This window comes from Arachis hypogaea, chromosome 14, assembly GCF_003086295.3.
Source record: "Arachis hypogaea cultivar Tifrunner chromosome 14, arahy.Tifrunner.gnm2.J5K5, whole genome shotgun sequence".
NCBI lineage: Eukaryota > Viridiplantae > Streptophyta > Magnoliopsida > Fabales > Fabaceae > Arachis > Arachis hypogaea.
This window is the reverse complement of record NC_092049.1, coordinates 142,013,119-142,038,444: the sequence shown is the minus strand read 5'-3', so window position 1 is coordinate 142,038,444 and position 25,326 is coordinate 142,013,119. Positions and strand designations below refer to the sequence as shown.

General features: G+C 24.1%; 2 protein-coding genes and 2 long non-coding RNA genes across 6 annotated transcripts in view; 1 reads left to right on the top strand and 3 right to left on the bottom strand.

The window, feature by feature from the left end:
- The window catches only part of LOC112798159 (heat shock cognate 70 kDa protein 2-like), a 200,987-nt gene that overhangs the window by 65,549 nt on the left and 110,112 nt on the right, over window positions 1-25,326 (top strand). The gene's annotated exons all lie outside the window — the stretch shown is intronic.
- LOC140178913 (uncharacterized) lies at window positions 445-3,696 on the bottom strand. The gene is made up of 3 exons (XR_011871904.1): window positions 3,547-3,696; window positions 1,835-1,945; window positions 445-731 (listed from the first exon to the last, which is right to left on the bottom strand). It is a non-coding gene; the product is annotated as an uncharacterized lncRNA (long non-coding RNA).
- LOC140178501 (uncharacterized) lies at window positions 5,592-7,049 on the bottom strand. Its single transcript, XR_011871668.1, has 2 exons — window positions 6,914-7,049; window positions 5,592-5,881 (listed from the first exon to the last, which is right to left on the bottom strand). It is a non-coding gene; the product is annotated as an uncharacterized lncRNA (long non-coding RNA).
- Window positions 20,363-23,086, bottom strand: LOC112798178 (uncharacterized). Its single transcript, XM_025841387.3, has 4 exons — window positions 22,871-23,086; window positions 22,223-22,297; window positions 21,767-21,823; window positions 20,363-20,639 (listed from the first exon to the last, which is right to left on the bottom strand). Exons 1-4 carry the CDS (start codon window positions 22,986-22,988, stop codon window positions 20,503-20,505), a joined length of 387 nt encoding a protein of 128 aa, XP_025697172.1. The 5' UTR covers window positions 22,989-23,086; the 3' UTR covers window positions 20,363-20,502.

Sequence of the window (25,326 nt, the reverse complement as noted above, 5' to 3'; positions counted from 1 at the left end):
CCTTTTATTTGTCAGCTCTTAATTATATTCTAGGCTAATAAAATGGAAAGATATATAGAGACATGTAATAATTAAAAAAGATTGACTTCATTTTTTTTATTGGCTCAATTTTTTCAATATGGAAGGCATGTGCGTGTCTTCTCCAGATACGGAGTCATGGAATACAGATTTTTTATTAATGTCAGATCCTAAAACTCGGAGAGAGTGCAAGTTCATTGAATTTCAAATTTGACTCCACAAATAGGAGGGTCCGATTTGGAGTTGGTGAAATTTTGAATTTTTAAAAGGTGGTAATCGAAACCTCCGTGTTGCTAGTAGTGTGTAAATTTTTTATGAAATTGTTATGAAATCGCAGGGTCCGATTTCCATTCCACCCTGACATCACACTAATACGAAGCCCCCCTCCTTCCCATAACCGAGTACAACACCAGCTTGACTTCCATATACAAATTAAAAAGCCTCTTTTATTTCTATTAACATAAGTTTTGTTCCATTCCTCTTATTTCAATATTTTATTTTAAAAAGGTTTACACACAAACCACATATATAAAATGTTCATAAATTATTAATCTTGTTTAGTAGCTATGCTAGGAGGAGGTCTCTTGCAAATTGAAATAACAATTAACAAGCATAGCAGAATTTTCTTTTGCAACCTACTGGCCTGGAGTCCCCAGCAGCTTAACTCCTCCTATTCCACCAGAACCTTCTACTTCATTACCATGTGATTTTTTCTGCAAATTAATTAAATACGAAACGAACTTTTTAGTTCTTAAAAATTATTTAAGGTACTAATATTTAGCAAATAAACAACGTACATAATAACCACCACTAAAAATAATATTTTTAGTGACAATTTATTTTTCTTTAGCGACAATAAAAATAATAATTACGGCTCTTTTCATTTAATAAAAAAATAATTAGTTACTAGGTTAAACGCAATACAGAAATATATTATTTTATGCATTTCATTGTATTTTTGTAGTAAAAAAAAAGAGAAAGTCTACAGATTTTGTGATTTTTAGTTATTAATTAGTCATTAATAATGTTTTTAATTATGTGAGATTGCATCTAATGGTGTAAAATCATTCAATTTTCTTTTGATGGTTAAGTATTGGCCAGAATTTAACAAAAATGCTGGCCTTCTAGCACTCTTCAAAAAAAAAAAGAACGTATATAAATATTACGATATTAGTCTAATTGTATTTAAAAAATAAATAAATAAAAGTTTATTACCTGATTGAGATTTATTTATTATATATCATTATATCTAATTGATACTATCCCAAACTAGGTTTATATTATTTTTTTATTTTTTTACCAAAAATAAAGAGACTCGAACCCGTAACCAATAAATAAGTATGAAGAGACTATGTGTTTGTTTGGGCGTCATTATTTTGATAAAAAAAAAATCTTTTTTCAATGAAAAAGGATTTTTTTTTTTTTTAGCGTGTTTGGCAAATTTCGAGTAGTAAAAGTAAAAGCACTAGAAAAATTAGAAAAACATCTTTTTTGATAAGTTGTAATTTACATCTTTTTTTAAAATATCTTTTTTTCTTAAAAAAATATGTTTTTTATGTAATAAATAAACAAAAAAGTACTTTTATATTGTTATATCCAAACATAATTGATAGATAAAAAGATTTTTTTGCATGAGATACCCAAACATAAAATTACTTTTACTTTTCCATAAGATCTTTTAAAAAAATATATTTTCTTAAAAGCTCACCCAAACAAGCTCTATGTCATTTAAGTTATAGCTCATTTTTGACAATTAGATTTATATTATTATTATTTTGAGAGATTGTTGATTAAAATTTTAGAAGTGTAACAGTACCTGTAGTTTCTATAATCTCAGGTGGTTTATCGCAACAACATATACAGCGGGCGACGGGGATAGGTATACAGCACCGTGTGGGGCACTCGAGTTCCATAGTGCCTATTGATCCTGCATTTCTTTCCCATTTTTCACCATATATATATATATATTATACACAATTGAAGAGCCGCTTTTTAATTTGAATATGAAAGTAAAAGTGATGTTGGACTTGCATATGAGAAATATAGATACTTCACAGTCACGTGATATTAGTGGAATAGAACTCAGACCATGCGAGTTCTCTATCATTAAACAGACCGTCCGAATTGCGTTTAATATTCCATTTCATAAAAAAATTGACAAAAGAAAATTTAATTCAGCTGAATAATTTATTAACAGCAAGAGTATTGGTGGGTTTGGCTTTTCTCTAATTTTATTTGATAAAAAAAAAAACAGTTTTCATTGAAAACAGTTTTTATATATTACTCATATAAATTTTACAAGATAAATAAGAATTAGAAAAAGAAAAAAACAATTTTCAATAACCTTGACTAGAATAGAACAAAAAAAACTATTATTTTAACCCATCAATATTCGAAGGTTAATAAATTTATCTGTGAAAAAATAAATCTAATTCTTACAGTATACCTATGAAAGATAAATTTAATGGACAAAATTTTTAATCTGCGGATCCAATTTGCATATTCACATCTAATAATAAATAAATAATATATATTTTATTTATATTTTTCAATTAATAAAATTATTATTCATATATGTCGTATTAATTTATTTTGTTATTTTAAAAAAAATTAATTTATTAATATTTTAAGAGTAAATATATTTAAGAAAAGTGAAAAATATTAAAATAAAAAAATATTTTATTGACTTTTTTTAATAGAAATTAGGGATGAACGTGAATCGGATCAGATATGGCTAAAATCTCGATCCGTTCTACACTAAAATCATCGAATCCGATATCCGTGATTTTTAAGTTTAGATCCGATTCAATTTGCACATTTGTAAATCGGATCGGATATCAGATATATTCACAAAACATATAAATATTTTAAAAAACTTATTTTTACTAGAAAATATCAATAAAATCTCTTTTTTTCACTCTTTAAATATGTTTATTCTTATAATGTTATTAAACATGATTTTCTTAAATAATAAAAATAAAATAATACAATATATATATATATATATATATATATATATATATATATATATATACATGATAATTATTAGTTGAAACAAAATATAAAAATAATATTTACTTATTTATTTATTTTTGCAAATCCGCATATATGCGGAAGCCTATATGAAACCCGCAATCCGATACTATTAGTGTGTGAATTAGATCCGATCTCGGATCGGATCGATATTCATAATTTTTTAATTAGATTCGGATAAACACTACGGATGTACAAATCCGATCATATCCATAAACACCCCTAAAAGAAATAAGTATTTTAATATATTTTTTATTTTACAAATATATTTAATCGATATCCGATTCAAACTGTAAATGTGTGAATTGGATCGAATTCAAATTTAAAAAGTATAAATATAAAATCTGATACAATGAATTTAGTACAGATTGATCAATATTTTCAATATACCTTTATTCATTATTAAAAATATTTTTTTATTATAAATTAATATTGACATTAGTGAGATAAAGAACCCTTAATGAGAAAGCTTTAGCAATGATTCAAATTGATTACCTTTCATAGGAAAGCCTCTTGCAGCTGTCGTCTTGGATGGAATCAGAACAATCATGGCTAAGAGCCCTAAAATCACTAATGCATACTTTGAAGCCATTTTTTTATAGAGAGCTATAATTTGATGATAGAAGATGATGAGTTATCAAAAGACTATAAAAATGCTTTATATAGGAGATTGATAAGAATACAGTGGAGAAATGATAAAAATTAATTAATAATAAATTAATATAGATTTTGTTTGAAATATAATTATTTATATTACTTGTTTTATTAGTTTAAACTATTAGAATTTTAAATTTTTATTAGTAAATTATTATTATATATACATCTTAAGTTTCTAAAATATTATTGTATAAAAATATGAAAATTTTCTATTATAATAGAAAAATTAACAAAATAATATCTAAAAATTTATTTTACTGATAAAAATACTCTAAAAAAATATGAATAATAAACAAATCTATGAAATATTTAAAAACGTAAAAAAAAATTATATTTTTAATAAAGTCAACTGACAATTTAATAAAAGTTTGGATGAGGATTGACCATAACGCAAGAAAACAAAAAAAATCTTACCATATTTAAAAAGAGGATTGACTACAAAATATATCCATATATAGAAAAGAAATTTATAATTTATTAACTTACCATAATAATAATAATAATAATAATTGTCAAGATATATTTGTTAAAGATGTATTGATTAGTATCATTTTTTTAAGTATTTTTATAGTTGTAAAAACTGGATGAATGGATTGTTTAAGGTCAAAATGAAAACGGGATTGAATGGATTGTTTAAGGTAAAAAATTAGTAAGAATCGGTCAGAATCGACATAATCAAACCACTCAAAAACAAATTTTAAAATTGATAAATATGTGATTTGAACCTAAATTTTTCTTGTACTGCAATTTCCTTTTGTCATTAAATTATGTTATTTTATATTATTTTATATCTTTATTATTAATTATATAGTAAAATCGCACAATAATTTTTTTTAAATATTATTTTTATTTTATACTCATTTATATTTAAATTAATTATAAATATTATTAAACATGTATAAATAAAAAATATCAAATATTTTTATTAATTATAATATAAATATTTTTTACGATTATATGATATTTATTAATATTATTTTTTAATAAATATATATAATATATAACTATATAATAAATATAAAAATATTTTAATATAAAAATAAAATTAAAAAATTTTTATTATTAAAAGATATCAGAATTTTATATACTTATTTAATAATAACCGGATTATAATTTGTTGATTATAATTTATTGAAACTTGATTGTTTTTAAAATATTAGTGAAGATATGTATTTTAATTTTTAATTTTAAGTTTTTTATTATTTTTTATTTTTTATTTATATAAGATCGATTCTACCAATTAAACCAGTGATTCATCGTTTAAATCAATAAATTAGTAAATTAATATTCTGACCGGTTCGATCACCAATTCGATTTCTGACAACTATAAATATTTTATAGATTTCAAATTTTTTATATATACATTTATTAGCAAATTCTTAAAAGTAATTATTGCATTGTTAGAGTATTTATAAAGGATGTCTAAGTAAGAACATTTTAATAATTTTGTTTTTTTAGGTTTCTAACAAGTTAATAATATATTAGAAAAGTTAAAATTTTCTTCATGGATATCTTTAAGGTGTTCGTGGTCGGAAAATAAAAATAAATATAATTAAATAGATTAAGTCTATATCAAGCAAAGGAAAAAAGAATTGAATCAAGGGATTTTTTATTTAAATAAAATAAATTCTTTATTTAGTAATTTAGATCAAAATGCAAAAATTTATCAATTTGTGTATTTAATTGTATTTTCGCTGGCAAAAATTGCGGGAAAAAAACAGTTTTAATTGAAAATCGTTTTTACATATATATATTTTTTTTTTTAACTAAGGATAGAAAACTCGAACCCGCAGCCTCTTAATTGAGTATAGAGAGACTATGTCATTTGAGCTATAATTCATTGGCAATCGTTTTTACATATTATTCATATAAATTTTATAATAAATATATATATATATATATATATAGAGAGAGAGAGAGAGAATTAAAAAAAGGCAGGCTTCCTCTTCTCTTATTTCTAACAATATATATAATTTTTATTATTTTCCTCTATCTCATAAATTGTTATTATTGTTCAGTAGCTCATTAGCTATGCTAGGAGGCGGAGGATGTTTCTTGCAAAAACAAATATAGCAGAATTTCGCTATGCAGCATCGATAGCAACCTTTTGGAATCTCCTGCTTAACTCCTCCTATCTCACCAGAACCTTCATCATTTGATTTTGATATTTCTGCTGCAAATTAATTAAATACACAATGAGCTTGTGAGTTCTCTTAAACATTATTAAGGTACTAATATTTAGCAAAAATAAATAATATATTGTATTTATATTTTTCAATTATTAATTATTATTCATATATATTGTATTAATTTATTTTGTTATTTTAGAAGTAAATATGTTTAAAAGAGTAAAAAAATATTAAAGTGAAAAAAGTATTTTATTGACTTTTCTTTTTATAGAAATTAGGGGTGAATGCAGATCGGATATGACCAAAATCTCAATTCGATCCGCACTAAAGTTATCGGATCGGATCCAATATTCGCGATTTTTAAACTTGGATCCGATCCAATCCGTATATTTGCGGATCAAATCTCAGATATATCTAAAAAATATATAAATATTTTAAAAAGCTTATATTTTTATTAAAAAATATCAATAAAATCTTTTTTCTTCTCTCTTTTAAATAATAAAAATAAAATAATACAATATATATGATAATTATTAGTTAAAATAAAATATAAAAAATATTTACTTATTTATTTATTTATTTTTACAGATTTGCGGGTATGCAACTCGGATATGCGGATATCTGCATGAATTCCGTAATCCGATTCTATTAGTGTATAAATCGGATCCGATCCGATACCTTTACGGATCGGATCAATATCCGTAATTTCGAATCGTATTCGGATAAATACCCCGATCCAATCCATAAACAACCCTTAATAGAAATAAGTTTTTTATTATATTTTTTTTTGCATATATATTCGATATCCGATCCGAAATGCAAATGTGTGAATTGGGTCAAATTCAAGCATAAAAAGTGCGAATATGAGATTCAATACAATAAATTTAATGCGAATTGATCGAGATTTTGATCATATCCAATATATGAACACCTTTATCAATTACTAAAACTATTTTTTTATTATAAATTAACATTGACATTAGTGAGATAAAAGAATCCTTAATGAAAAAGCTTTATCAATGATTCAAAGATTGTAAGAGTAAAGAAAAAAATAAATGCCAATGCAAATTGATTACCTTTCATAGCAAAGTCTCTTGCAGCTGTCATCTTTGATGGAACCAGAACAATCATGGCTAAGAGTCCTAAAATTACTAATGCATACTTTGAAGCCATTTTTTATAGAGAGCTATAATCTGATGATAGAAGATTATGAGTTATCAAAGGACCATAAGGATATTTTATATAGGAGAATGAGAAGAATACAATGGAGAAATGATAAAAATTAACTAATAGCAAATTAATATAGATTTTGTTTGAGATATAATCATAAATCAACTTTGTTGTTTTTTTTCTATTAGTTGAAATTTTTAGAATTTTAATTTTTTATTGATGGATTATTATATATACATTTTAAGTTTCTAAAATATATATATTATTATATAAAAATATGAAAATTTTCTATTATAAATAATAAAAAAATTAACAAATATTTTGCTGATAAAAATAATCTAAATAAATATGAATAATAAACAATTTTATGAAATATTTGAAAACGTTAAAAAAAAAGAAACTATGTATTTTTAAGAAAGTCAACTGACAATTTAATAAAAGTTTGGATGAGGATTGACCGAAACAAAAAAAATCTTACCATATCTAAAAAGAGGATTGACTACAAAATATGTTCATATCTAGAAAAGAATCTTGTAACTTATTAACTTACCATAATAATAATAATAATAAGAAGAAGAAAAAAATCTAAATCAGCCCCTGACAATTACCTCAAAAGACAACGAGGTTCCTGACAAAAAAAAAACCTCAACCCGGCCCCTGACAAAAAAAAAAACCCCAACCCGGCTCCTGACAATTACTTCGAAAGGACAACGAGGCCCCTGTGCCAAAAAAAAATTAATGTTATTTTTTTTGGCAAAGGGGCTAATCAGTCCTTAAAAAAATTATCAGGGGCCGGATTGGGTGTTTTTTTTTTTTTTGGGCCTCGTTGTCCTTTCGAGATAATTGTCAGGGGCCGGATGGGGTATTCACTCTAATAATAATAATAAGTGTTAAGATATATATTTCTAAGAATATATTGAGTAGAATTTTTTATAAGTATTTTTATAATTGTGAAAACCGAATCGAATCGATTCAACTGAATAAATTTTAAAATTGATAAAGATGTGACTTGAACCTAAGTCTTTTTTGTACTATAACTAAGTTATGTTATTCTATATTATTTTATATATTTATTATTAATTATATAATAAAATTATACAATAATTTTTTTAGATATTATTTTAATTTTATATTCACTTATATTTAAATTATTTATAAATATTATTAAACATATATAAATAAAAAATATCAAATATTTTTATTAATTACAATATAATTATTTTTATAATTATATAATATTTATTAATATTATTTTTTATTAAATATACATAGTATATAATAATATAATAAATATAAAAATATTTTAATATAAAAATAAAATTAAAAAAATTATTATTAAAAAAAATTAAAATTTTATATATTTATTTAATAATAATTAAATTTTAATTTATTTATTATAATTTGTTAAAATTTAATTATTTTTAAAATATTAATAAAAATATATATTTTAAGTTTTAATTTTAGATTTTTAATTTTTTTATTTTATTTATATAAAATCAGTTCAAACGGTTCAATTAATAACTCATCAATTGAATCAATAAATTAGTAAATCAATAGCCTGATGGATTCGCTTGCCTTCCATCGATTTTTCCCTAAAAGCCACTTCGAGTTCTACGAGAAGGCGCCCGGATACCGGACCAGGAATTGTGATGCAGGTGGAAAAAATGTGCTAGGGTTTGTGTACCATTATTCCCAGACAGGATTTGATTTGCACCCATGTTGTTTGAAGCTGAAAGATAGTGTTTGCGACAAAGATGGATGTGTGACATTGAAATTGTCTCAAAAGGTTCCGAGGAAGTGCCTAAACTGTAAGAGTAGGAATGTTGTGAACAAAGTTAAGGGTTGATCTTATGTGTCTTGTAATGAGGATAATAATTCTTGTTACCATGTTTCTTGTGTTAAGGAATTGATTCTTGAGAATTGGAAGAGAGGCTATTTTTCAACTCAAGAACAAAACAATTATTCAATAATTCATCATGAGATGAATGATTATGGATCGAGGAATGTTAGGGACCAGCAATTTTTGTGATTTGTAGCCATTAAATAGCCATCAATGATGGTTTTAATAGTGTGAGATTTCATTCAATGACTCACTTTTCTTTGCTGGTTATATGCTGGTCAGAATTTAACAAAGTTACTGATCTCTAGACTTTTTTTTTATGAATCTCATCAACTTGCTTTAACAAGGTCATCAATTTGATTGGGGACAGTCAAGAAGTATACAAATTAAAGATAGCGGTTGTGGTCTTCAAGTTAATATTTTCACCCATTTTTGGGAACCCTATTTCTGCCATTGCTACTCTTGTTGAAGCCCTAGTTCAAGATTATTGATGAAGATTTTTAGCCTTTTTTTCCTCCTTAATTTTTAGCCTTTTTTTTTCCTTAATTTTCCCCTTTTTGTTTAAAAAAAAAAACTAAAAAAGTATTAATAGACTTCAATTTATTACAATTTTTACTGGAAAATTAGATAATGAAAATTTATTAGTAATTTTAGTAAATCTTTTAATTATTTTTTAAACATAATATATATTTGAATTTTTATTCATTCATTTAAAAATAAAAAAATAATTAAAAATAAACTTTAATTTTTTAAGTGGAAGTCTATTATCTTCATGATTAGATAGCACTCTAATAATTAAAAATAAATAGTGTGTTATTATGATATGACAATTTTTTCGATTCATAATCTTTTTTACGGAAATTCGGAATCTGTATATACTTTTATAATTTTTTGTTATTCTGTATTAACTAACAAGATAAAAATTGAGGTGCAATCAATTTTATATAAAATTGATAATTGAGAGTTATTAAATAATTTAATTGATTTAATTAAATTTTTATCTAACAACTCCTAATAAATATTAACTTCACGTAAAATTGACTACAGAGTTTTTAATAACTAACAAACTTTATCCAATTGTAAGAGTAAAGAAAAAGCAAATAAATGCCAATGCAAATTGTTTTAGGCTTTAGCACGAGTTAGGACTCTTACACTAAATTATACAAAAATGTAGAAATTGGTTTTTAATAGTAATGAATACTTTTTTTATTTTTGTTTTTCTTTAATTAAAAGTAATTAGCTATCTATTTCTTTTTTATACTCAAAAGAAGTGTTGGTCTCCAAATATTTTTCATAATAAAATATAATTTATGAAGTAACAATATAATATATATAATTACTGTTATAATCTTTTATGCTTACTACGAGAGAAATGAAAGTATAAAAATATTACATGAGATTAATCTAGCAGTCTTTAATAAATAAATAAATAAAAGTTTATTACCTGATTGAGATTTATCTATTATATAACTAATCGATACTATCCCAAAAAAGGTTAATATTATTATTATTATTATTATTTTCAGAGATTCTTGATTAGAATTTTAGAAGTCTAACAGTACCTTTAGATGGTAGTTTCTCGGTCTTATCTAATGATTCAGCATTTCTTTCCCACTTTTCTGCATATATATATTATACACAATTAATAAACATTTTTAACTAGTGTACATTTTCTAAGAGGAATAATTGAGGGGTAAAAGAAAATTTAATTTAGCTGAATAATTTATTAACAGCAAGGGTATTGATGGGTTTGGGTTTCCTTTAGTTTTATATATAAAAAAAAAGTTTTAATTGAAAAACTTTTTTACATATTATTCATATAAGTTTTATAATATATATAGAATTAAAAAAAGGCAGGCTTCCTCTTCTTTTATTTCTAACAATATATATAATTTTTATTATTTTCCTCTATCTCATAAATTGTTATTATTGCTAGGAGGAGGTTTCTTGCAAAAACAAGTATAGCAGATTTTCCCTTGGCAGCATAGACGGCAACCTTTTGGAATCTCCAGCTTAATTCCTCCTATCTCACCAGAACCTTCAGCTTCATTATCATTTGATTTTGATATTTCTGCTACAAATTAATTAAATACACAATGAGCTTGTGAGTTCTCTTAAACATTATTAAGGTACTAATATTAGCAAAAATAAATAATATATTGTGTTTATATTTTTCAATTAATAATTATTATTAATATATATTGTATTAATTTATTTTGTTATTTTAGAAAAATTAATTTACTAATATTTTAAAAAATAAATATGTTTTAAAAAATGAAAAAAAAAAGGTATTTTATTGACTTTTTTTTATAAAAATTAAGGGTGAAGTGGTGAACGCGGATCGGATCTATCCGATCTGCGCTAAAATTATCGGATCGAATTCAATATCGCGATTTTTAAGTTTGGATCCGATCTAATGCGTACATTTACGGATCGGATCTCAGATATATCTACAAAACATATAAATATTTTTAAAAGCTTATATTTTTATTAAAAAATATCAATAAAATCTCTTTTTAAAAGCTTATATTTTTAAAAGCTTATATTTTTATTAAAAAATATAAGCTTTTAAAAATATTTATATGTTTTGTAGATATATCTGAGATCTGTATTCTTAAAATATTATTAAACATACTTTTTTTAAATAATAAAGATAAAATAATACAATATATATGATAATTATTAATTAAAATAAAATATAAAAAGAATATTTAGTTATTTATTTATTTTTGTAAATCCGCTGGTGTACAAATCGGATATGCAGATACCTACATAAAATCCGCAATCCGATCTTATTAGTGTGCAAATATCGGATTCGATCCGATAGTTTTATTTATCGGATCGATACTCGTAATTTTGGATTGGATTCGGATAAATATCGCAAATGTGTGGATCGGATCCGATCCATAAATATTCCTAATAGAAATAAGTTTTTTAATATATTTTTTATTTTGCAGATATATTCGATATCTAATCCGAACTGTAAATGTATGGATCAAATCGAATTCAAACATAAAAAATGCAAATATGAGATTCAATACGATGAACATCTTTATCGATTACTAAAAATATCTTTTTTTTTATTATAAGTTAACATTGACATTAGTGAGATAAAAAGAACCCTTAATGAAAGCTTTACCAATGATTTAGAGATTTTAAGAGTAAAGAAAATGCAAAATAAATGCCAGTGCAAATTGATTACCTTTTACAGCAAAGTCTCTTGCAGCTGTCATCTTTGATGGAACCAGAGCAATCATGGCTAAGAGTCCTAAAATTACTAATGCATACTTTGAAGCCATTTTTATAGAGAGCTATAATCTGATGATAGAAGATGATAAGTTATCAAAAGATCATAAGAATACTTTATATAGGAGAATGACAAGAATATAATGGAGAAATGATAAAAATTAATTAATAGTAAATTAATATATATATTTTTTATTTAAGATATAATTATTTATGTTATTTTTTTTATTAGTTTAAATTCTTAAAATTTTTTATTTTTATTGGTGGATTATTATATATACATTTTAAGTTTTTAAAATATTATTGTATACAAATATGAATATTTTCTATTATAAGTAATAGAAAAATTAATAAAATAATATCTAAAAGTTTTATTTTGCTGATAAAAATAATCTAAAAATAATATGAATAATAAACAACTCTATGAAATATTTAAAAATGTAGAAAAAAGATTATATATTTTTAATAAAGTCAACTGACAATTTAATAAAAATTTGGATGAGGATTGACCATATCGCAAGAAAACAAAAATTTTTTTTTTATCATATCTATATAGAAAGAGGATTGACTAGAAAATATGTCTATATCGAGAAAAGAAATTTGTAACTTATTAACTTACCATAATATAATAATAAGTGTCAAGATATATTTGCTAAGGATGTATTGAGTAGAATTTTTTATAAGTATTTTTATAATTGCGAAAATCAGATCGAATCGATTTGACTAAAAATTTGGTGAATTGGACCTCCAATTGATACGGTCCAATTTTAAGGTTGTTTAAGATCAAGACTTAGTAACAACCGATTAAAATTGGTGGAAATCGATTCAATCCAACGGCTCGAGAAGAAATTTTAAAATTGACGAAAATGTGGTTTAATAAACTTAAGTCTTCCCAGTCAAATTTTAAAATGGTCTCTGAGATTTGATGTCGTGCAGACGTGCACTAAAATTGTCTCTAAAATTTTAATTGCACTAAGTGCGTCTCTGAGATTGACAAAAATGCACTACGTTAATTTCTAGCCCATTTTTCATTAAAGACGTGATGACATGGCTTGTTGACGTGGATTATTAGTGACATGTGTCACTCCATAATTTGGCCACGTGTAATGGTATGATGATATGTTGACCGGTGATACGTGATATGCTAATGTGGACGGTTGTGTCACGTGTCACAATGCTATTTGGCCACGTGTCCGTTTGTGCCACATGTCGCAACAGTATTCATCCACGTGTCATCCGCTATGTCATCATTGTAGATGCACCAAATTAGTCCATCAATTTGCATTAAGTTACTCATTTTAATCATTAAAATTGAATGTCGTGCACCAAACTAGTCCTTTCACTAGTTTTTTTTTTTCATTTTTTTCTATAAATTCAAAATTCTCAACATCTTTGAATGCATTAGTTTCAATTCTATTTTTTCACATGTTATTTAAATACAAGTGTTTTTATAAAATATTTTTTTTCTTGCAGGTACCCCTAACCGCCATCTTGGAGTTGACGTGAAGACAAGTATTCTTGCTACCATCTCTGACCTCTTTCTTCTAGACTGAAGAGGTCGAAGATGATAGTGAAGGTGCTTGAAGTGCCTTCAGTCTATAGCTTATTTACACACAATAAAAACGTGTATTTCATAAGAATCGAAAAAAAAAAGTGTATCTTAATTCTTGATTTCTTGTGAAAAGTCTAATCAATCATATAATTTTTTTTAATAATAATATACTTATATATTACAAAATTTATCAATGTTAAATTATTATTGAAAAAAATTATATAATTAAAACTAAAATCTTAAATATTTTTATAAAAGTATTTGTATTTAAACGATATATGAAAAAATAGAATTAAACTTAGTGCATCCAAAATATTAAAAATTTTAAATTTTTAAAAAAATAAGAAAAAATTAATGAAGGGACTAGTTTGGTGCACGACATTCAATTTCAGGGACTAAAATGAGTCACTTAATGCAAAGTGAGGGACTAATTTAGTACATCTACAATGATGACATAATATAATGGATGAAACGTGGACGAATACTGTTGCGACACGTGGCACAAATGGACACGTGACTAAATAGCATCGTGATACGTGGCACAACCATCCACATCAGTATGCTGCGTGTCACTGGTCAACACATCATCATACCGTTACACGTGGCCAAATTATAGAGTGACATGTGTCATTAACAGTTCACATTATCAAACCATGTCATCACATCGTTAATGAAAAATGGGTCAAAGATTAATGTGGTGCAATTTTGTCAATTTCAGAGACGTAATTGATGCAATTAGAATCTGAGGGACGATTTTAGTGCACGATGCCAATCTCAGGGACTATTTAGAGTTTAACCAAGTCTTTCTTATACTGCATGCTCCCCTTACCACTAAGTTATGTTATTCCATATTATTTTATATGCTTATTATTAATTATATAGTAAAATCGCACAATAATTTTTAGAGGTATTATTTTAATTTTATACTCATTTATATTTAAATTAATTATAATATAATTATTTTTTATGATTAAAATATTATTTTTCAATCAATACATATAGTATATAACAATATAATAAATATATAATATTTTAATATAAAAATAAAATTTAAAAAATTTTATTATTAAAAAATACTATAATTTTATATATTTATTTAATAATAATCGGATTATAACTTATTGATTATAATTTATTGAAATTTTATTGTTTTAAAAATATTAGTAAAGATATGTATTTTAAATTTTAATTTTAATTTTAAATTTTTTATTATTTTTTTACTTTTTATTTATATAAAACTGGTTCTACCGGTTCAATCAGTAACTCATTGATTAAATCAATAAATTAGTAAATCAATAGCATGACCAGTTCGATTTTGACAACTATAAATATTTAATATTCAATAGCATGAGCAGTTCTTGCATTGTTAGAGTATTTGTAAAGTGATAGTTATCAGTGGATAAGAAAAAGGGGTTGAATCTTGGTCTTCTTTTAATTTTGCTTTTAACCTTAAGTTCTGTTGAGATACTTTGAGTAGAAAAAAGAAGAGACTATGTTTTTGTCTCTTGACGCAGTAGAAATCAAAACAGAGTTACGTGTAAGGTATGTTATAGAGAAGTGTTGCTGGTGAATAATAAAATCAGGAGATACTTTAATTTTGTCTCTTATAACGCAGAACCAAAAACAAAAGAAAAAAAATAATGACACACAGATATATCCTAATTCAGCTTCTCAGTGCAATGTAGCTTACATCCAGTTTTCATGATGAAATTTTACTATCTTTCAACAGAATTACATTCACCAATTCTTCCTAGAATTCTAACCAATCCTATCTGGGACAAATCCAGTTTCTAATACAAGCTAGACTTGACTATGAACTCACCCTAACTTTTCAACAGTAAAGTGCTAACCCAACTTGTAAGGAAATTCCCTCAAGATCATGACAACAAAATAGAAAAACTAATAAAGAATTTCTAAAATAGCTATGATTTTTTTTTCAAGTCTAACTCTCTGCCTTTTTTCACTCAATGAATTTTTCTTACAAACTTCACTATTTTGTCTTTTACCATTGAAACACAGAAAGATTAAATTGAAAAAATGAGATACTCAATGAAAATCATGAAGGAGAAGAATAAAGAGCTTAGTGAGTTATGGAACCCAAACGTTGTGCTCTCACTCCTTACTCCAATCCTTGGCCGTTCATTCCTTTAATAGAGGAATGAAGCTTCCTAGACTTGAAATTTGCTTTAGCACCTTGTTTGATTTCTTCTCCCAAAATCAGTAATAGCAGCATTATGACAGAAGAGAGATAGTAGAAATAGTGACTAAATTAAACATGCAACCATACATTCAATCTTCTTTTTCTTCAATATTTTTCATCTTACCTCTTGAATTTAAATCGTGCATTCTTGCTTTAGCTCCAAATCATATTTTTTAGCATTGGTCTATAGCAAACCTTTGTTATCTTTACTTTTTTCTTTCTTTCAAATTAGTGCTTGCAATACAAAAATTTTTTTCAGCAACCTTCAACGAATCACAAATGTAAAAACTCTCTTTTTGTGATTTGTCCTTGGATGTAATCTTGCTTTTGTCCCTAACTTCTTTGACCTTCTCTTCGTTACTTAAAATTGGAAAATTCTTTTTGTTCTTCACTTTGTCCTAGTTTTAGAATTTTTTTTTCTTTTTTTAGAGAGTTTACGTGTTGTGATGTGGAAGAAAGGAGAAGAGAAAGAAAAAAGAATTTTGATTTCGATAGATATATGAATTGGTTCAGACGCAATTTGAAATAAAGTACTTAGCAAATAAGTTGAGTGAATAGATTTAGACGTAGACCACCGTTTGAGATTTATGTTTGGATATTGGCCAATTTTTTTCTCTTTCTTTATTTTACTAAGAGGCTTGTTTTTGTATCTAATGATGAGAAATTTTTATGATGGAGCAAATAATTCTTAGATCATGATTGTGTGGGGGCCAGATGCCATTTGGACTTGTATTATTGTTTTTTGGACCTGTTTTAATTCAATTTGTTTTCTACATTCTAAACAAAATAATTTACACAATCAATTCACTAATAATTCAATAATATTTAGTCATTATCTTAATAATATTTTAATTCTTTAAACTCAACATAAAGAATGTCTAAGTAAAAACATTTTAATAATAATATTTTGTTTTTTAGGTTTCTAATAAGTTATTAATGTATTAGAAAAGTTAAAATTTTCTTAATGGATATAAGATGTTTATGGTCGGAAAATGAAAATAAATATAATTAAATAGATTAAGTCTATATCATGCAAAAGAAAAAATAATTGAATCAAGGAATTTTTTATTTAAATAAAATAAATTCTTTATTTAGTAATTTAAATTAGAATACAAAAATTTATTAATTTATATATTTAGTTGTATTTTTGCTGACAAAAAATATGAAAATAAAAAATATAACTTTATTTTAGAAAAATACAATGCAAGAGTGATTGACAATAATTTTTTTTTCTTTTTTGTTTATCCTAACGCTAAAAATACTGACATCTGACGTGATGTATTTTGGTATTAATATCGGTATCTCTTTCGCTTCAATTTATTTTAAAAAAATATCTTATTTATAATTATACAAAAGTTAGCATTTAATGAATAATTATATTAATTGTTAATTATTTCAATAATAAATTATTTTAATTTTAATTATACTAATTGTCAACCATACATAATTAACATTTATATGATATTTACGTTTATAAATTTATTATACACATGTGTATTAATAACACATTTTCATAATTAATTTTGTGCGACTAAAAGTTATATATAATGTTTTCTTATCGTTCATGAGTCTAAGTTTTAAAGCCAAAACTTTTTTTGGTTAATTTGTTATTTTTTTTTTTACTATCTATTTCATAAAATAAGAATATATGCTTTATTTTTCATCAAAATTAATCCCTATTAAAATACAAATTATAATTTTTTATGATCTTTTATTGATATTTCCATTCGCTTATTCTTTTGATAATTAGATTATTATTCTTACTAAAACTTATTTTCTTTCATCTAATAATATTAGAGTGTAATTGTCTTTTTGCCGTAATTATTTACAATACACCACATCCATTAAATACCTCATTGAATTATATTAACTGGTCTGGATTCTAGTTACATAGATATAAGAATACAATGAAAGGAGATAATTTATTTTACTGGAAGATATGGTTAGATTAATATATATATTCATATATTATGACCAATCTAACAGAATATAGGTAAAGTTAGCTTTATTGGAAAGAGCTCGATTTTTTTTTATTGAGCCAAAATATTTCATTTTATTTTTTAATTTTTTAATTATTTCATATAATGATAATGTATTTTTTTATCGAAATTAATTCTTTTTAAAGTATAAATCATAATTTTGTCATTTTTTTAATTTAATTTAATTTTTTTTTTTAATTTTATAATGAATGTTATTATTCAATTTTTTTTTGTTTTTACAACAGGAGTATCTTTTATACAATCATTTACAATACATACATTTATCATATGTTTTATCTAAAATTATTTTCATCAATCCAGATACTAATTATATTTAAATAATATGATAAGTTAGGTCTATTTAATTTGAACATGTAATATTTAATTTTTATTTTTAATTTTAGTTTTTTACCATTTATAATTTTTTATCAAATTTAAATATATCCAAGTAATTGAATTAAAAAAACTGCTAATATAATAATATGTCATATAATTTTAATATACTTTTAAGTTATCAATACATAAAAAATGAGTCTTTTAAAATAATAATATTATTTCTTTGTCAACAATATTAAATGTATATAAAAAATATTTTAAATACGTGTTTTATATAATACTTTACATATATTAATATATTATATAATATTAATAATAAATATTTTAAAAATGTAGATATTAATACGTAATTACAAAAGAATATTTATATATTATTAAAGTTAAAAAATATGTATTAATATTTTAAATCGGTTGGTAGAAACACGTGTGATTATATTATTAAAAAAAGATAATATTTTAATTTATTTTAAATTATACTAAATGTAGATTATTCAAATTATACATATATAAAATTGTACAGAGTTATTTGTTCTTAAATTTGAGAATTATATTATTATATTATTGTCATTAATTAATATTTTTTTTAATTTTAAAAATATTATAATTAAATACATAAAATTTAATCGAGGAGTAAACATGTTAGTGTATTAAATAGAATTTTTAAATTATATTTTGAGAATAAAATAATATTTTAAATTTTTTATTTGAAATTTATAGATTGTTTTAGATATTTTGATATTTTGTTTTTTGGTGTATTAAGTATTATTTTATTTTGATTCTCTTTTTTATTATATCATTAATTAATAATTTTTTTATTTTAAAAATATTATACTAATAAAGAAACATGAATATTAATATATGATTATAAAAAATAAAATATTTATATATTATTAAAATTAGAATGCGGGTATTAATGTTTTAAAACAATTAACGGATAGAGGCATATATGATTATATTAATAAAAATTTTAAATTTATTACTAATTACACTAAATATAAATTATACAGATTATAGTACAATCATACATAATTATTTAATTTGTTCTTGAATTAAAAAATCAAAGTATTATATCATTAATTAATAATTTTTTGCTAATCTTAAAAGCATGATAATTAAATGCATATATTCGGATTAAGTGATAATAAAATAATATTTTAATTTTTTTTGGTTGGAAATTTTGTGATTAAGTTTAAACCAATCAATTAGCCATGAATATAGAATTTATTCAAGAAAGAATACAATTTTGTAGTCACGTAAAGATTTTCTAATTTTTGCAAATTCTTTTTTGTTTTAAACCAAAGAAAAAAAATACTCCAAAAAAAAAAGAGATGGTGTTATAAAATAAATAAATAAAAAAGATATAAATATAAGATAGAGAAATATAATTAGATAACACTAGTAATAATATTCACCACGATTATAATACTCAATATAATAAGAATGATTAATATATTACTAATATTATATGTTGTGTTGTATATATATATATAAAGAGAAAGAAAGAAGTATTGCAACATAAAAGAGAGAGATAATTATTTATTGCTATGTGTTTAGTTTCTCTGATTGCTTTATTATTTATAAGCGTGTGAAGGTTACAATTTTAATTTCATTAACTTAGGTTTGCCATTAGAAGTTGAACTATTCAGTTTTGAAATAAAAAATGCCCATATTAATGATGATCATCCACCTCATCTTTCATCCTTATCACAACAGATGACTCATATTTAATAGGTAAAGATTATAACATTCATATTTAAATTTATTGGTTTAAATATATTTATATGAATTTTTTAGAAATAAAATTTTGTACTTAAATTTATAGATATGATAGGACTTCTAACTGAAAAAAAAATATATAATAAATTTAATAGTACCATATTTTTATTGTGCTAAAACTTAATGAGTTAATTACTATAAATTGAAATAGTTGTAAAAACATTTTTAAATTTAATATAAAAAATATTTTTAAATTTGTCTTAATGTATTAAATAGGTTGAGATTCACGTGAGAATTTTACAAAAATTATTTACCAAGTATATGTATAATTACATAAATTAAAAATATATTAAATAAGTTAAATATGTTCGTAAACAAGAGGCTATATTTTTGCACACCTAAACAAAAAAAAAAAAGTAAAATTATCAACTATTTTTGCAAATCTACTAAGCTGCTAAAAAAAAAAAATTCAGTTTTAGGATGCCATGCCACGAATATTTGAAACATATATTATTAATATTTTTTTTATTTTTTATTTTACATTTAAGTAAACATTAATCCATTTTTTTTATATATACTTAAATGCATTGGTCTTCAAACATTCTTCTTATATATAATTATATTTTTCAGTGATTTTTAATTAGAAGTCTGACGGTACTAGAAGGTGGTGGTTTCTTCTTGCAACAAGAACAGCCCCAAGGGGCACAGCACCACACGCGGCACGGTGGAAACCCTTCTGATCCATAATTTCTTTCCCATATTTCTGCATATATATTATACACAATAAACATTTTTAATTAGTGTTCATCCTTTCTAAGATTTTATCACAGGAATTAAACAGGACAAATTGAAGGCCAAACAAAAATTTAATTTAAAAGGTTGATTAAGTATATAATTACTCATAACAGCAAATTTATATTGGTGCGATTTTTTTTTTTTTTACCAAAGATAGAAGACTCGAACCCGCAACCTTTTAGATGAGTATAGAGAGACTATGTCATTTGAGCTATAACTCATTAGCAATTTATATTAGTGCGATTGGTTCTGTTTTTTTTTTGTTTATATTAAAATATGAAATATACATTAAAAATTATGTAAAACAATATATATACATGTTTGATTTCTTTAGTTAAAGTGCTTGCTTTAGGCTTTAGCACGAGTTACGACCCTTACATTAAATTATACAAATGTAGAAATAAGTTTTTAATAGTAATAATAAAAGAAAAATTTTAAGTAATGAATGCTCTTTTTTTATTTTTGTTTTATTTTGAATTAAAACTTATTAGCTATCTATTTTTTTATACTTAAAAGTGTTCGTACCCAAATATTTTTCATAATTAAAATATAATTTATGAAGTAGCAATGTAATATGTGTAATTACTACTGTAATTACCACGAGAAGAATAATGAACGTGTACAAATATTACATGAGATTAATTTGACTGAGACTAAAAAAAAAAATCATTTTTAGCGATCATTTATTTTATTTTTAACGACAATAAAAATAACCGCTAATATATTTACCGACAATTAGACATTAACCGTCTTATGCTTTGTCCTAACAAATTTTAACGGCAATTATAACATTTACCGATAAAAACTTTTTTAATAGTTGCAAAAAATATATAATTTTTAGCGACTATTTTCTTAGCAATTTCTATGGCTACAAAAAATAATAAACTTCCTACCTTTAAAAAGTAAATAAATAAATAAATAATTATTATCTAATTGAGATTTATCTAATATATATCTAATCGATACTATCATCATCATCATCATCATCATCATCATCATCATCATCATCATCATCATCATTATTATTATTATTATTATTATTATTATTATTATTATTAGAGATTCTTGATTAGAATTTTAGAAGTCTAACGGTACCTGTAGATGGTAGTTTCTCAGTCTTATCTAATGATCCAGCATTTCTTTTCCACTTTTCTGCATATATATTATATACACAATTAATAAACATTTTTAACTAGTGTACATTTTCTAAGAGGAATTGAGGGACAAAAAAAAATTTAATTTAGCCAAATAATTTATTAACAGCAAGGATATTATTGGTGGGTTTGGCTTTCCTTTAGTTTTATAAAAAAAAAGACAGTTTAAATTGAAAAACGCTTTTACATATTATTCATATAAATTTTATAATATATATATAAAATAAAAAAAAAGGCAGGCTTCCTCTTCTTTTATTTCTAACAATATATATAATTTTTATTATTTTCCTCTATCTCATAAATTGTTATTATTGTTCAGTAGCTATGCTAGGAGCCGGAGGAGGTATCTTGCAAAAACAAATTTTGCAGAAATTCCCATCGCAGCATAGACGGCAACCTGGTGGAACATCCAGCTTAACTCCTCCTATCTCACCAGAACCTTCAACTTCATTGTCATTTGATTTTGATATTTCTGTTGCAAATTAATTAAATACACAATCAGAACATTATTAAGGTACTAATATTTAGCAAATAAATAGCATATATAATAATCGTTACGAGAAAAATCATTTTTAATAATAATTTATTTTACCTTTAACAGCTAAAAATAGTTACTAACATATTTATTGTAATTAAAAATTAGTTATTTATACTTTATTGTTAAAATATTTTAGTGACAATTATAACAATTATCAGTGAAAAAAAATTTAATAGTTATAAAAACATATAACTTGTCATTATAACATTCAATAATAAAAAATATATATATAATGGTCACAACTCACAAAAAGTAAATAAACTAAAATAAATATAGACCATAATGCTTTTTTTTTTTACCAAAGATAGAAAATTCGAACCCACAACCTCTTAATTGAATATGAGGAGACTATGTCATTTGAGCTATAACTCATTGGCATAGGACCATAATGAATGTGATTTTTATGATTAGAACAACCATTAATTTGATATAATAATGATTTAAAGTTTCTAAGGATATGTACTAATATTGAAAATTTGAAAGCAAAATAAAGCTCACACTAATCACCTGCTTTAAAGTTAGAAGAAATCTCAGGATAATCTCTAGTAGCAGCTATCTTTGAAGGAGTTAGAACAACCATAGCTAATAATAAGAGTCCTAACATAAGTATTACATTCTTAGCCATTTTTCTTTTCAGTAAGGAACTAATCAGATTCGAAAGTTATCAAGTGATGAATTGAGGTTGATATATATTTTATATATAGAGAGAGAGAGGCAGAGAAAGAAAGGACACGTATCATATACACATTAAAAAGAGATCCATAACGTTAGAGAGATAATATCTAAACTTGTCTTATATAAAATAATATTTATAATTTTATATGTAATATTTGTAAAAATATATTTATAATATCTAAATTATAATACTTAATAAATATTATATAATATAATTTTAGATTATTTAAATTAAAAATAATATTAAAAAATAAAAAATAGACAAAATTTATTTTATTTAATAATTAATAAATATTAAATAAGATAATTTTTAATTATTTTTTATTAATTTATTTTTGTTATTAAATATTTTTATTAAATTATTTTTTTGTTTTTTCTCATCATTATTGATGAGAGATAATATGAACACAGATAACTACAAACATTTATTGTAAGATAATAAATTGAGGAAGAATGATTTATTGCTATTTTCAACCATGCTATTTAATACTTGTATGAGTAATTGAGCATGAATTGACTCCGGCATATCCGGCAAAATTTTGGTATATAGAACCAAAGTCGGATTTTTTATTTTTATAAATTAAATAAATATAATAATTATCAAAATAAATAATTTAAAAAATATTTAATGAAATAAATATCCTTTTCTTATTTTGTTTACACGGTGTTACAAATTCGGCTCACTAGAGCTCTCAATTGACCTTCGAATTCAAACGTCCCCTTTATTTTAGCCAAACAAGATAAGATAAAATATTCATCATCACCTATCAATAAGAAAACCAGGTATTCACTCATTCCTCTCACTTTATACCTCTCAGATCACTTGAGCATCGGAATGTCTTTGCAAGTACCTCCTTCCATTGCTCCCGACTCAACCCGCAAGTTTCCGATCCATCTCTCAACCCGTACCAGAGACATCTTGTACACACGGTAAACGAGATAATTTTGCAAGTATCTCGTTTACAGTGTGTGAACGAGATAAAACAGGTGGATGCGACACGTGTATACGATATATATCAAATAATAAAAAATATTAATAATATCAATAATCCAAAATTTTACTATGTAATTAGTACATAAAAAAATTGGTAGAAAAGATTAAAATGAATATGTTTGATCAATTAGTACTTAAAAATAGTACATACAAAATTTTAGATTAAATTATGATTCAATTGGATTGATTTAAATTTGAAAAATAAAAAATTCGTACGATGTTCAAGAAAAGTTCAATGATGAGAATAAATACGGTAATTATGCCCACTTCTAAAAATTGAAAGATGGAAAACGTGAAGTTTATGCACGATGCATAAAATATAAAAGGATGAGACAACTGTTTGCCAATTGTTAAGAAAGGTTGATGGGTTGATAGGGATAGTGGGAAGAGAATTAAAATGGTTATCTCGTTAGTAGTGGGAGATAACGTGAGAGATAACCATTTAAGTTTTTTTTCCACCATCCCCAACAATTGGCAAACGGTTATCTCATATTCCTGTGTTTTATGTATCATGCATCAACTTCACGCTTCCCATCTTTTCATTTTCATCTCTTCTACTAACCTTTTCATGTACTAATAATTGCATGCTAAAAGTTTGGATTATTGATATTATTAATATTTTTTATTATTTTCAATTTTTTTTAAATACATGTATCTCGTTTACACTCTAAACGACATATACACGTATCGCGTCCATCTGTCTTATCTCGTTTACACTCTAGTATTTGAGGATCAATTCTCTACTAATCTTGCTTTCTAAGGCTTGCTATTCTTCTACCAATCAACATATATTCAATGCATTGATACACATATCAAGAGGTCTTTTTAAGGGTTATAATGGGATTAGCTAGGACTAAATTTAATTTACTTTTCTCCCATTTGATGCCTTGATATGTTTGTTTGAGTGATTTAAAGTTTTAAAAGCAAGAATGGTTTGAAAGAAATGAAAAAAAAAAAGCAGACAAAGTGAAGAATTTATGAAGAAATGAGAATTTGCTGAAATCATGGCGACGCGTAGGCATGTGTCACGCGTACGCGTGAGAGGGAAGTCTGTCAGGCGACGCGTACGCATGACCCACACGTATGTGTGACAAGCATTACGGGAGCCACGTCAGACTTTTTCGTTGGGCCTGACGGAAGCATTTGGATAAAGAGACTGATCCGTCCAACTATTAAAGACGTCAGGGACTTAAAAATATTTTTTAATGGTCAAAAATAAAAATGTCCGAAAAAAAAATTAAAAACTTATTTATCCTTTTCTCAAAAAATAAAAAAGTATTACTAGACTTAAACT

Excerpts from the sequence above, each read along its gene's own strand:
- LOC112798178 (XM_025841387.3), bottom strand. The coding sequence starts at position 22,988 with ATGGCTAAGAATGTAATACTTATGTTAGGACTCTTATTATTAGCTATG. Across the intron at positions 21,824-22,222 it reads TAAGCTGGATGTTCCACCAG|AAAAGTGGAAAAGAAATGCT; the intron begins GTTGCCGTCTAT and ends ATATATATGCAG. Across the intron at positions 20,640-21,766 it reads TGAGAAACTACCATCTACAG|AAATATGGGAAAGAAATTAT; the intron begins GTACCGTTAGAC and ends ATATATATGCAG.